This window comes from Pipra filicauda, unplaced genomic scaffold, assembly GCF_003945595.2.
Source record: "Pipra filicauda isolate LSUMZ 115617 unplaced genomic scaffold, ASM394559v2 scaffold292_size926685_pilon, whole genome shotgun sequence".
Classification (NCBI taxonomy): Eukaryota; Metazoa; Chordata; class Aves; order Passeriformes; family Pipridae; genus Pipra; species Pipra filicauda.
In genome coordinates, this window is record NW_024104412.1 from 92,109 (window position 1) to 104,090 (window position 11,982).

Sequence of the window (11,982 nt, forward strand, 5' to 3'; positions counted from 1 at the left end):
TTGAAAAGAGCAAGAAAAGCTTCGTAGTTTATTGACAGTTTAACCTTGAGAAAATCACGTTCCTAATAACATCTTCTGCATTACTCGGCTGCTGCCTGGAAATATGGGAACAAAATGAAAGGATTTTACATAGATGAACATCCCACAAGTCAGGTGAGCTACAAAACAGGAACATCAACCAGGTGGATCCTCTAAATGCACCCTTGAGCCCAGAGAGAGCCCTCCACAACTCAGCTCATCTCCACCCCTGTATTCATGCAGAAGATCCCTGCACCAGACAGCCAAGGCTACCAACTTTAACTGGAATCCATGCAAAAAAAAAAAAAAACAGGCATTGGAAAAGAAAAAAAAAAAGGCAAAAAAAAGAAGAAAAAAGAAAAAAAAAAGAGAGGGAAAGATGCTTGCAGGATGGAGGCCAAACAATGTTATTTGGCCTGTTTGCTGACAGCTTTGCAGTCCCAACACAGATGGAAGAGCCAAACTCTGCTCTCCCCTTCCACACCTGAGGCACTCGGAGAAGGAAAACGTTCATTGCAATGAAGCACATGGTGCTCTTTTCATCAGGAGAAGCCACGAACGTTTAAGACTTCTTCTCTTGGGAGCACAGAGTTTTAAACCAGAAAAAAACCCAAGTTGCGTGAATTTTTTTCAAAAGGTCACTTAAGTCTCTGCTGCTTCCTCATCTTCCAGAGCATCCACGTGTTTATATTGTTTCCAGGCCTTTAAATTACATTTTCTGAGAATGGCTCCCAGTTGATTCCCGGGCCCCACTTCGTAGGTGTAAGGGAATTCTGTTCCTTGTTTCCTTTCGTACACCGAATGCATGGTCTGTTCCCACAAAACAGGTGACACCACCTGCTTCACTAACAGCTTCCTGATGTGCTTGGAGTGCATGTACTTTCGGCCATCAACGTTGGAATACACACAGAGCAGCGGCTTCTGGATCTCGATGGATTTTAGGACTTCGGCCAAAGGCTCTACTGCTGGTTCCATAAGTCTGGTATGAAAAGCCCCACTGACTGGGAGCATTTTTGTACGGGTAAAATAGTATTTCCGGGCATTCTGCTGCAAATACTCCAAAGCCTGCAAAAGGGAGAGAGGGAGAGAGTCTTGCACGACAAAGGTTTTCTCAGTCGCCCCACAAGAACCACCTCATCAGACTTATGGTGATACAGGGATTCCTCTTCCAACCCAACAACTGAAAGATCTCTGCAGGAATTCTGGGTATCCTAAAAGAATCACAGAATCAACTAGGATCACTACAATCAACTGAACACGTGCTGGAAAAACCCCCACTTTTTGGACAAAGTAAGGCCGTACATAACACCCACGCAGAAGTGCAAAGCAACAGTTTTAAAAGAGCGAAACGCCGAGTTCAACTGAAGGAACAGTTACCGTGAAGCAGTAGTTAGTTATCCCGCAGCAGTACCTGTAAGTGTCCTGCAATGACTCTGCTGTCCGGAAACAAGTAGTTGGAGACCGTGCACACGGGGTTCTCAATGCCCAGCGACTCACAGTGTTTGCGGGCTTCCAGGCAGGCAAATTTGTAATTCGCCTCTGGCCGGCCCATAACCGAGAGCATCCCGCTGGGAACAGCCTCGGCCGCCTTCTGCATGGCCTCGGCGCGCACCTTCACCGCGTACAGCGCTGGGGAGAGAAAACACGGCCGGGGGTAAATAAACGCCTTAAAAAAAAAAAAGCGTCCCAGCGGGAACACGCCGGGAAGGGGCTCGCGATGCTTTTGGGGGGGTGGGAGATCCCCCGGGGAGGGTTCCAGAGGCACCTTCGGCAAAGCCCAGCGCTCCAGCGAACACCAGCGCCGCGAACTCGCCCACGCTGTACCCGGCGGCCGCCACGCAGCGCTCCACGACCTGCGGGACACAGCGCGGCCAAGCCCCGCATCAGCCCCGGGGGAGCCCCCGGGGCCCGAACCAGCCGAGGGGGAGCCCCCGGGACCCGAACCAGCCGAGGGGGAGCCCCGAGAAGCGCCCCTTTCCCCCCCGCTCACCTCAGGCCGCTGGTGGTTGAGCTTCTCCACGGCGGCCAGGGAGGCGACGAACACGGCGGGCTGGCAGTGCTGGGTGCGGTCCAGCGCGTCCCGCGGCCCCTCCAGGCACAGCGCCAGCAGGTCGTAGCCCAGCACCTTCTCGGCCAGGCGGAACATGTCCCGCACGCCGGGGTAGCCCAGCAGCCCGCGGCACATCCCCACGGACTGGCTGCCCTGCCCGGGGAACAGCAGCACCGTGCCCTCCCGGGGGCACCGCCGCTCCCGCCTCGCCGCCGCCGGCGCCCCCCCCGCCTCGCCCGGCTCCACCGAGCTCTGCAGGAGGTCGCTCAGCGTCGCCCCATCGCCGGGGCCCCGGGAGCTGAGCCGCCGGCCCGCAGCGCCGCGGAGGCCGCCGCGCCCGCTGCAGCCAGCGAGCCGCCATGGCGCCCACACGGCCCGGCCGCCCATGGCCAACCCGCACGGGGCGTTGCCGCGGCAACGGGGCGGACCCGCCTGAGGGGGGCAGCGAGGGAGGGACGGAGGGAGGGGAGGGAGGCCGGGAATCGGGCGGGGAAGCAGGGATGGAAGGAGGCCGGGAAACCCCGGCACTCACCGCCCTGCGCTCCGCCCGCCCAGCGCCGAGACCCCGCCTCGGGGCGGGAGCAGCGCGGGCGGTGCCGGGGGCGGGCGCTGCCCCAGCGCGGCACAGCGGGAGGAGGCGCGACCGGCGGCAGCGGAGCGAGGTAACTGCGGTGTTCCTTGGGTGGGATAGACTGGGATGGGATGGGATGGGATGTGGAACGCAGCCGGAGGGTCCGCCCGCCCCAGCCCCAGCCCCAGCCCCAGCCCCAGCCCCAGCCCCAGCCCCAGCCCCAGCCCCAGCCCCAGCCCCAGCGCGGGTCCCGGCGGCTCCTGCGGCACTTTGGGATGCGTTCATCCCGCGGCCGGGGGGGATCATCATCCACAGCCCCCGCTGGATGCACACACGGTCCGCCGGGACCCCGGGGCAGTTTATCCGGGGTGGGTTTATCCCGCGGGGGGAGGGACCTGCTCCCCCGGGCAGGACGGGACCCCCGGGATGGAGGCGCCGGGACCCCCGGGATGGAGGCGCCGGGACCCCCGGGATGGAGGCGCCGGGACCCCCGGGATGGAGGCGCCGGGACGGGGCTGCGGCGGCTCAGGGGCTTGGGGAAAACAGCCACGGCTGCTCCGTGCCGGCGTTTGGCGTGGGAAGTGCTTAAAAAAGAACTTAAAAAACCAAAACCAAAACACATCCCTACCCCCCCACAAGAAAATAAGGAAGCCCCCTATTAATTTTTATCCGGCGTATGAGTTTCCCGGCGGTTCGCAGCTGCCCAGCCGTGCCCGCGGTCCCCGTTCCTCTGATGTGCGGCTCTGCCCTGTGCCCGTTCGCTCTCGGCACTCGGCAGAAGTTTTCAGGCTGCCCTTAATAACTAAAGGCCTCTTCCTTCGGTAACGTTTCTTTAAGGCTGAAAGAAAGGGCTTGGGTTTTTCTTCCGAATTTTTGGGTAGTACTCGCAAATCAGCGCGAAACGCTCTGCGGTATAATTCGAGCGTTCAGTGGCAAGATTATTTAAAAGAAAAAAAAAAGAAAGAAAAAAGTGAAAGTTGCCGTGCCAGAGTTGCAATTGTGTAATAACTTTGCACCATGTAAAGGTTATGAAACAGTATCAAGCATTGAGTCAGAGCAGCTCAGTAAAAGAGACTTTTACTGTGTTAGTACAAGGTGGGAGAAGGAAATGCATCACAGGGGTCCCAACAGCAAAAGGGTGCAGTCTGTGTGTAAAGCATTTGAGACTTAGCAGTGGTGATGCATTTTACCCCGTCAGAATACCTGGCAAGCTGAAAAGAGTCAGGCCTAGGCAGCACTTAAACCACAAATATCCAGGAGAAACTTAATTTTTTTTTTTTAAGAGAAGGTGTGGATGATGAAGAAGAACCTACAGCAGGACGTTTGGTGGCTGTTTGGAATGAAGGGGTGTTTTGTCTGCATGCAGAGGGTTTAATGCAAACAGACACAGGGAAAATTAGAAGAGATTGAGCAGCAAATGGCAAATTATTGCCTGGGAAGCTTTTGTTCCAGTATACATTTCAGTTCCCTGTATGTAAACCTTCAGTAAATCATAGATTTATTTACACAACTTGTGCTCTGCCACTTTAAAAGAAGTGTGACCTGGGCAGTGAGATTTTCTGTTTCTATCCCTACACCTTGCATTATATTCTTAAATAAACACCATTGTTTTCAATTAGAAACACTTATTATAAACATATATCGTACACTTGTTAGATATATTATATAACATTTATTGTTTGAAGTGTCACTGTTACTCGGGATTATGTAGCAAAGAAAAGGCTACTTTTTTTGTGGTAGCTGTTTTCTGTGTCACAAACTGTGACATAACTTCGGTTTTAGTCTTGCAGTTTCCCAGGATTTAAAGCCCCAATGCACACACATAGTTTATCAATATAAATTAAGCAAGTTGAACTAGTGGGTTTTTTTTCCCTTTGTTTCTCCTTTTACTCTTTGTAGCTGGAATCAACTTTGGGCAAGTGAGATGTTTTGAATACCTAGAAAAATTATTGCAACGTGTATGCAAAAGCAGCCTCCACTGGACTGCTGAACCTGCCTGAAGTCACAGAAAACGGGCAGGATGATGAAGAATATGTTGCAGAGCAGAGATAAGAAGTGGAAGCAGAAATAAGCAAGTTAAGAGCGTGTGAGAAGAAAGTAGTTCCAACTGTGATGGTTCTTTCAGACAGTACCTGCTGGGTACACTGCAGATACCATCTACAGACATCCAGGTTTCCTCAGGATGGAAATCAGGGTGCAAGAATATTGTGCAACTCGCCCTGAAGTGAAGCTGGGATAGGATTGGGAAAGTAGTTATTATTTCTAGGTTGTGTAATCCTGATGCAGCTCAGAGGGGCTGCGTTAGCAAGTCTGTGGTGTGTAATTTATCACCAAGTCGTTTCAGAGTATCAGCAATACACTAAAAGGAACTAAAAAGGCTGAGGGACCTCTGTGGTTACATTACTTTCAAAAAATGTACTGGGTGTTCTATGAACCTCTCACACTGCACAGGTCACCAAATAAATGCCTGAGCACTGACAGAATGCACAGGCTCTCCACTGCATCCTTGTCTTTTACCTTCTCCCTTGCTAAAGACTCACATGACGAAACCAGAGAGAGACAAGACACAGCTTCTTCCATAACCAGCTAGTGTGTTCCCTGAGTTAACTACTGCTTTTTCTGGGGAATTGATAGTAGTAGTTAATCTCTTGGGAAATATAATTAATCAGTAGTAATAGCGGTCCAAAGACTGGGACACCAACATTCAATTCAAGCCAGTAGGTCCAGTCTGTTCACTTGAATTTCCTCCCCTTCGCTGTCCACGAGTGGCTTCACTTTTCTTGTTTCTTTGCTTTGTGCCTTCCCTGTTTCTATTTGCCTGCCTGGTTTCCTTCCTCCCATCACTTAAGGATTATTACAGTGCATTCCCTACTTCACTAATGACTGCAACAGAGCAGTGTTCAGCACTCTCAGTTTACACAACACTTTCAGACTTTCTTCCCTGGGGGGAAGCTGACAGAACCCCTGACAAAGTCCAGTTGCTTAACACTGCAGGAAACCACCCTCCTATTGTTACATCCAAATAAAACATAAACTCCTTTGGGTTCTTGCTTACCACTTTTTTACAAAATAGTATTTGACACCCACACAGGAGCTGCACAGATGACAGCACGTGTAGAGAACTAATCCTGGTGTTTGTTCTCCCTGTAGGCAAAGCACAAGCAGAGGGTTAAAAATTGGTGAGATCTTATTAACTTTAAATTTAAGATGCACCCTGGTAAAAAGCAGGTCGAATCCATCAGGCAGGAGTATGACAGCAATGAGCTATGCAGATTTTTTCCTCTCAGCCTTGTCCATCCTTCACCCAAGACCTAAGTGATCCTGTTCCCTCCTTCTCCCCAGCCTTAGTTATGAATTCTTCTGTGCTTAGTTTTTTTCAGCCATTCATTCTTTTGTCCTGTTTTTGATCTTGTATTGCTTTGTCTGCTGCCTTTTTTGTGTGCATTTCTATTCATTTTTGACTTCCCCCAAGGCCTGACCACAGCCCAGCCCCTACACACCCTTTCTTGTGTGCTCCTTACAACCTTTCTCATCCCTGCATGCTTTACCAGCCCCTCCCTGCTCTCGGTTTTGCCTTCCAAATTCTGCTCTGGTTTTACCACCAGGATTTCTGTTGATCCCGTGGATTGTGGTCCCAGCCACTGAAATCTCTTCATTAGATCTGCAGAGCTGTGTGGGCAGAGCCCTGAGTACAGGGACAAAAACCAAAATGCAGGAGCTCCCTTGCTGGCCAGGCTTGTCCCTCATCTCCAAACAGAAATCCATCATGTCAGAGCTGCCACAATGCAACAAAATCTGTGCTCCATTTCCTACCAGTTACAAGTAGGATTTCCTCTTCCCGAATCCCTGCCTCCTCATCCCAGCAGTGCTGACCTTAGCAATGGAAGTTTTTAGATGCAGGGAAAGACAAGAGCCAAGACAACATCAATATGGCACTTTTCTCTGCAAGCCTCTGCAATGCTTGTTGCTTTAAAACTCTTTTATCCCCTGGGCCTTCCACAGGTGCTCTTTCCTCACTGCTGCAACCTTCCCTTCCTGCTGCCTTAACAGAAGAACAGGAATTGGGTGGATTTGCCTACTTCATATTTGAAAAAAAACAACTTTTCAGTCCTGCCCTTTTTTACTGTAGCTCTGATCTGTTTACATTTCAGTAAACTAAACACAGCTCTTCTGTAGCACTTGGCTTTTGGCCAGAAAGTCTGCAGTGAAGCTTCTTCCTCCTTCCTTGCTCGCTGTTTTTTCCTGCTGCCTGTGCTCTTAACTAAAGCAGCCCGGCCCAGCAGAGCAAGGCAGTGCTTAGTCCCCCTTCTGTAGGTGGATTTAATCCAGTTCACTTTCCAGGCTGCAGCTGATCGAATGCTTCACGGAGGGGCCACAGGGGGCTCCCCATTTATCCGCTGAATCTCCTTGTTTACAAAACATCACTGAAGTCGTTGCCTTCTCATTGTCTGGTGTTCGTTTTCAGGGGCAGCTTCTCAAATGTCCATTACTACTTCACAACCCTCTTACAGGCCCCACTGAGCATCCTCAGCAAGCTTTTGAGGCTAAAAGCTGCAGTACAACACATAACATTATTTTGCACGTGCTCTTTTCTCACTCTTGGCTGTGCCTTTTCACTGAGTGAATGGACTTTCTGGTGAATGCAGAAGTACTTCTTACTGCATTTTTTTATTTTCCAATTACAGCTCCTGTCATGTCGAACTGCTTTATTCCTCTGGCATACTTATGGGTATGAAATAAACACCCTTAAGGGATATTTATGAAGGTAAAATTCGGTAATTTTAGTGGACACAGCTGAGAGAGAAGTAAAGGGTCCTGCCACCCCCATTCCCAATTCACAGGAGTGTTGTCCAGTGAAGCTGGAACAAGATCCATTAATTTCTCAGTGACCAGAGTAGGCTGTGGATCAAATCCCACACATGTACATCTTTTAAAATCTGCTAAAAATGGAAACTTTTTGTGCCAATCAACATGTTTGGTTTTGTTCCAGGTTCACTGTCTCCATGGAAGTGGTATCAGCCTGGGCCCCAGCGGTGGGGTTCACACTCCTGCCCCATGCAGGGGGATTTCTAGGAGGCACTATAACCAAAAAGGAAATCCCAACGTGGTATCAAACTCTGCAGAAGCCATCCTGGTGTCCACCTAACTGGGTGTTTGCTCCTGTGTGGGGAACTCTCTATACATCCATGGGGTATGTTTTTAAGGCACTTCACCCGATCTCAAAGTTCCTTACTGTGCAATGCCACTGTACTCCTGTGGCTCTGTGTTTGTAAGAAACTGTGTCAAGCTGCCTGTTGGACGGGTAGAAACCTGTTTGGGGAGTTGTGTGTGGGTTTGATGGGACATTTTGTATGCACAGGCATCCACATCAAAAGCAGGAGGTTGAAAAGCTGCCACTAATTTGCTCTCCTCGTTCATTCTGAGGGAGAGACCTGCCAAGCTGCAGCACTGGGATTTCTTCTAAGTATGTCCTTCAGTAGTTTTAGGAAAATTAAAACCAAATAAATGTGAGGGGCAAGGAGGAAAATTAGGATAGAACTGTTCTAACAGAGCTCAATTAAAACAAACCAAAATCAAAACATACATGTCCTCCCAAATAAAACTTCCAGGCTGCTAAACTGTAAATGCTTGAAATCACACACTGTCTCCTTTAACTCGTTTAAAATACCTGACAGCACAGCAAGTGCTGTCAAATGAACAAGGAATCACAAGGCCAAGTACCATTCCCACAGGAACCAAGAGAGATTAATAATACTGTATTTTGGCAGTGTGACTGTTACTTTTAATATGATGTAGCAAAAATATTTGTAGAGGTAGGTTGTCTCAGGAGTTTGGGAAGTTTTGATCCTCCTCCTTGCTCTAGAAGCACCAACACCACGTGCTTTGGTGTAAACTGTGCTGAGCTGTGCCTACCAAAGTTCATTATGTTTTTTCCTAGCTCTCAAACACACATTGTTGCTAACCCAGTAATACTTTTTGGGCTGTAATATGCCTTTTTTGGCTCACCCCACCCATTTCTCCCACCATTTTGAGTGACTTGTAGTTTGTGTATAGCACTGGGTTAACTATGTAAACTCTCACAGAGACCAGATCTTCTCCCAGTGAACATTACACAGTCACCCTGCAGGTTATCTTAAATACCAGACCACCTGTTGCAAAACACATTCCATTTGAATCAGATCATTACTGTCCTGTGAATAAAAACATGCCTTTTATCAAAGAGACAAGAGCTGGGTGGCCTTCCCAGCTTCCTTCAAGGTGACTGCACAGTTTGAAACCCTGTTCCTGGATTCCTCATCATAAACCTGGGTATCAGCTTAAAAACCTTGGGAAAAAAAAATCCCAGTTGTCACAGCTTATCCCTTATTTTAGTAATAGCAGAATCAGTGTATCAGAAGGTGGATGGTCTCAGCTCTGTACTGTACATTTAGCTCAGTGAAAAGATCATACTTATTACCAGGCTTTTCTCCTGTAATCCACCCTGCACACACATTCCTTAAATGATCAGGACATTTCATTCCTTCAGAATTCCTTCTACTTAGGAGACTGTTAAGTTTCTAATGCTTACCCTGCCCCCTCCTTTCTTTTGCTTTTATTATTCTCTGCAATCAAACTGCCAAAATATCAAAGCTGCATTGTTCAGTCCCTATGAAAGTAATGGCCAAGAAGCAAGTTTGGGTCACTAAGTGGGTTAAACAAACAAACAAAAAAAATCCTTCTTGTATAACCTACCAATGAAGACAAACTCCTTCCAATTACTCCTGTGGATGTTTGTCTGCTCCTGAAGAAATAATTCCTACAAGTTGGTCTCCATTGTTGCTCCACTGCCAGGAGAAATACAAATGAGCCCTGTGCTGTCCAGTTCAGTTCACAGCCTGTATCAGCTTCCAATTCTGAAACAATTCAGGATGGTGGCATTTTATCCAAGGGATTCTACTGTAGTTACCTGGAAAGGCTGTGCAGTCATTTGGACTGAAATCTAAGTCAAATGAGCAAAAGAAACAGTCTTAGCTGATGAATGTTCCCTGTTCCACTCAGGCTTCTTCAGTGCAAAAATAAACTTGACATTAGTAGAGCTCCCAAATCCTGTCTTTAGCAGCTTGTAAGGTCCCTCCAGTGAACTGTTCTTCTGTGGTATTAAAATCTGTTCAAAATCTTTTGGGAAGATCTTCCAGTAGCCAGGATCCTGCAGACAGGAGGGTGCTGGGTGCTCCTCGTGGTTAATTCCACAGTTCTCCTAAAATCTTTGTTCTCCCCACCTTTGTCCCCTCCCTTCCAAAAAGTGACTGAAGGGTTCCTCCTGCTCTAATGCCATCCTTCCCCATACTCAGCTGTGCCCTGGGATGCCACTCAGTTCCTATTTCTCCAACATTCACTTCATCCACTTAAAAACTTAGTGGGTTGTGATTTTTTTATTAAATCTTTAAAGCACCATCTCCCAGGACCGAAATGAAGTTTCTTCACTATTTGCATCTTAAGACTTGCTTCCATCTCAACATTCTCTTTTGAGACTGAAATGCAGGAGGTCATCTCACCTAGAGGTGAGAACTCTGGCAGGATTGGGAATTTTTCTCTCTCCACGTTGTTATCCAAAGCAGTTGGTCCACCCTGTGCTTTCAGTTGCTCTGCCAAGTAGTACCTGTATATGTACTTTTTCCAAATTAATCTATTGTTAATTATTAATCTCTTTCATTTGATCAAGAATGTAGCTTTTCTAACCAGTGCAGTGAATTCCACCTTCCCTTCTCTCCCTACAGATACGGCTCCTACCTGGTGTGGAAGGAACTGGGAGGCTTCAAGGAGAAGTCAGTGGTTCCCCTGGGTCTGTATGCAGGGCAGCTGGCACTAAACTGGGCATGGACCCCAGTGTTCTTTGGAGCTCACAAAATGGGATGGGTAGGTGGAAAACTAAAGTTTCTTAGTCAAAGGCTTCTATTTGCAAGGTGCTCAGATGAAATGTTTGTGTCACAATCATGAGCCTGAGTACAGAAAAAAAGGCTTGCAGAAGTTTTCTAAAATTCTCTTTAATGCATGCCAGCAGCCACCTGAGAGGATTTGCCTCTCTAGAGCATCCTTAAATGTATGGATTTCAAGCAGCTCTTCCTGCCAACCTTTGGTAAGAGCTCTGGGTGACTAGAAAATGGAAACCTTTATGCCTTACTACAATTCTCAGGCAAACAGCAGCGATAAGAAGCTTATTATTACAACATTGTTCAGGTAATCAACACCCATTTGAGAAGAGACTCATTTTCTGCAGTTCTCTGAAAAAACTTGGCTCAAAAATAAAAAAAATAAAATATTTGCCTGGTTCTCTAGATATACATGAGATGCTGTAACAGGGGAAGACTTTGCAATGCCCTTTTCCTGTACCTGTTATATCATTTTGAGTTGAACTGGTTCTTAACTCAGCAGAGATTGGGTTTTTTATTTTGCTGACTGGATTTCTGAGGAGGAATTAGCTCCCAGGGGGACAGAGCCAGGTGGGAAGAACCACACAAAGACTGTGGAGTCAAGGAAATGCAACGAGGGAAAACAACACTGACCACCTTCTGTGTTCCAGGGCTTGGTGACTCTCCTGCTCACAACTGGGACAGCAACAGCTACAGCTGCTTCCTGGTACAACATCAACAGAACAGCAGCTTATTTGATGGTTCCTTATTTAGCCTGGCTCACCATGGCTTCTGCACTCAACTATCGGATCTGGAAGGACAATCCCAGCAAGAAAAAACCTGAATAACCAGTGTTTGGCCAGAAAGATTGGGGTTTTTTTCCACAATAATTTTTTTATACATAAAAGTTATGGCCTTATTTTATTTTTAGCTGAACTACTGACACCATTAGTTTGCTAATTACAAGCTGACAAAGCAGTACTTGTCAAAACAAATGTGCCTTTACCAGGCAAGTCACTGACTGGGTTTTACAGCAAACTAAAAAGTGGTGTTGATTTAAAAGTACTAATGCTACATTGTGACAGCATTATATTTTATATGACAGCAGCACTTTTAACTATTACCAGAAATAAGCAGGAACCCCATCATGTTCAGAGGAAGAAATCCAGCCACATAACCAACCCAGCTTCCAGAAAGGTGCTCCCAACAGTGACAGGGATGATTGTGGCCTGAATCTCTCATGTCCACCACCAGGCACAGTCCCACTACAGCTGCCAGATACTTGTCTTCTGGTCATTGTACTCTGGAAACACTGAAGACAAGCTTTTTTTATCAATTTGTGCCTTCCTACTCTGAAGCAAGGCACATCCTACTGTCAGCTGAATGCATTAAACTACATGGAAAACTTACCTTGTTCCTTGTTTGTGTTGTTTTTAAATTGTTTGGAGCAGAAG

The 11,982-nt window shown here is 47.7% G+C and overlaps 2 protein-coding genes across 2 annotated transcripts; one reads left to right on the forward strand and one right to left on the reverse strand.

Annotated features, from left to right (window-relative positions):
• Window positions 1-2,683, reverse strand: MCAT (malonyl-CoA-acyl carrier protein transacylase). Its single transcript, XM_027730142.2, has 4 exons — window positions 2,009-2,683; window positions 1,784-1,871; window positions 1,430-1,647; window positions 1-1,083 (listed from the first exon to the last, which is right to left on the reverse strand). Exons 1-4 carry the CDS (start codon window positions 2,453-2,455, stop codon window positions 661-663), a joined length of 1,176 nt encoding a protein of 391 aa, XP_027585943.1. The 5' UTR covers window positions 2,456-2,683; the 3' UTR covers window positions 1-660.
• Window positions 2,579-11,937, forward strand: TSPO (translocator protein). Its single transcript, XM_027730147.2, has 4 exons — window positions 2,579-2,730; window positions 7,630-7,830; window positions 10,397-10,535; window positions 11,200-11,937. Exons 2-4 carry the CDS (start codon window positions 7,643-7,645, stop codon window positions 11,374-11,376), a joined length of 504 nt encoding a protein of 167 aa, XP_027585948.1. The 5' UTR covers window positions 2,579-2,730; window positions 7,630-7,642; the 3' UTR covers window positions 11,377-11,937.
• The last annotated feature ends 45 nt before the right edge of the window (window positions 11,938-11,982 follow it).

What these genes read in the sequence shown, in the direction of transcription:
- TSPO (XM_027730147.2), top strand. Translation starts at nt 7,643, where the DNA reads ATGGAAGTGGTATCAGCCTGGGCCCCAGCGGTGGGGTTCACACTCCTG. An exon ending in ACTCTCTATACATCCATGGG is followed by an intron (nt 7,831 to 10,396) that starts GTATGTTTTTAA and finishes CTCTCCCTACAG; the next exon opens with ATACGGCTCCTACCTGGTGT. An exon ending in GAGCTCACAAAATGGGATGG is followed by an intron (nt 10,536 to 11,199) that starts GTAGGTGGAAAA and finishes TCTGTGTTCCAG; the next exon opens with GGCTTGGTGACTCTCCTGCT.
- MCAT (XM_027730142.2), bottom strand. Translation starts at nt 2,455, where the DNA reads ATGGGCGGCCGGGCCGTGTGGGCGCCATGGCGGCTCGCTGGCTGCAGC. An exon ending in TCAACCACCAGCGGCCTGAG is followed by an intron (nt 1,872 to 2,008) that starts GTGAGCGGGGGG and finishes TGTGTCCCGCAG; the next exon opens with GTCGTGGAGCGCTGCGTGGC. An exon ending in AGCGCTGGGCTTTGCCGAAG is followed by an intron (nt 1,648 to 1,783) that starts GTGCCTCTGGAA and finishes TTCTCTCCCCAG; the next exon opens with CGCTGTACGCGGTGAAGGTG.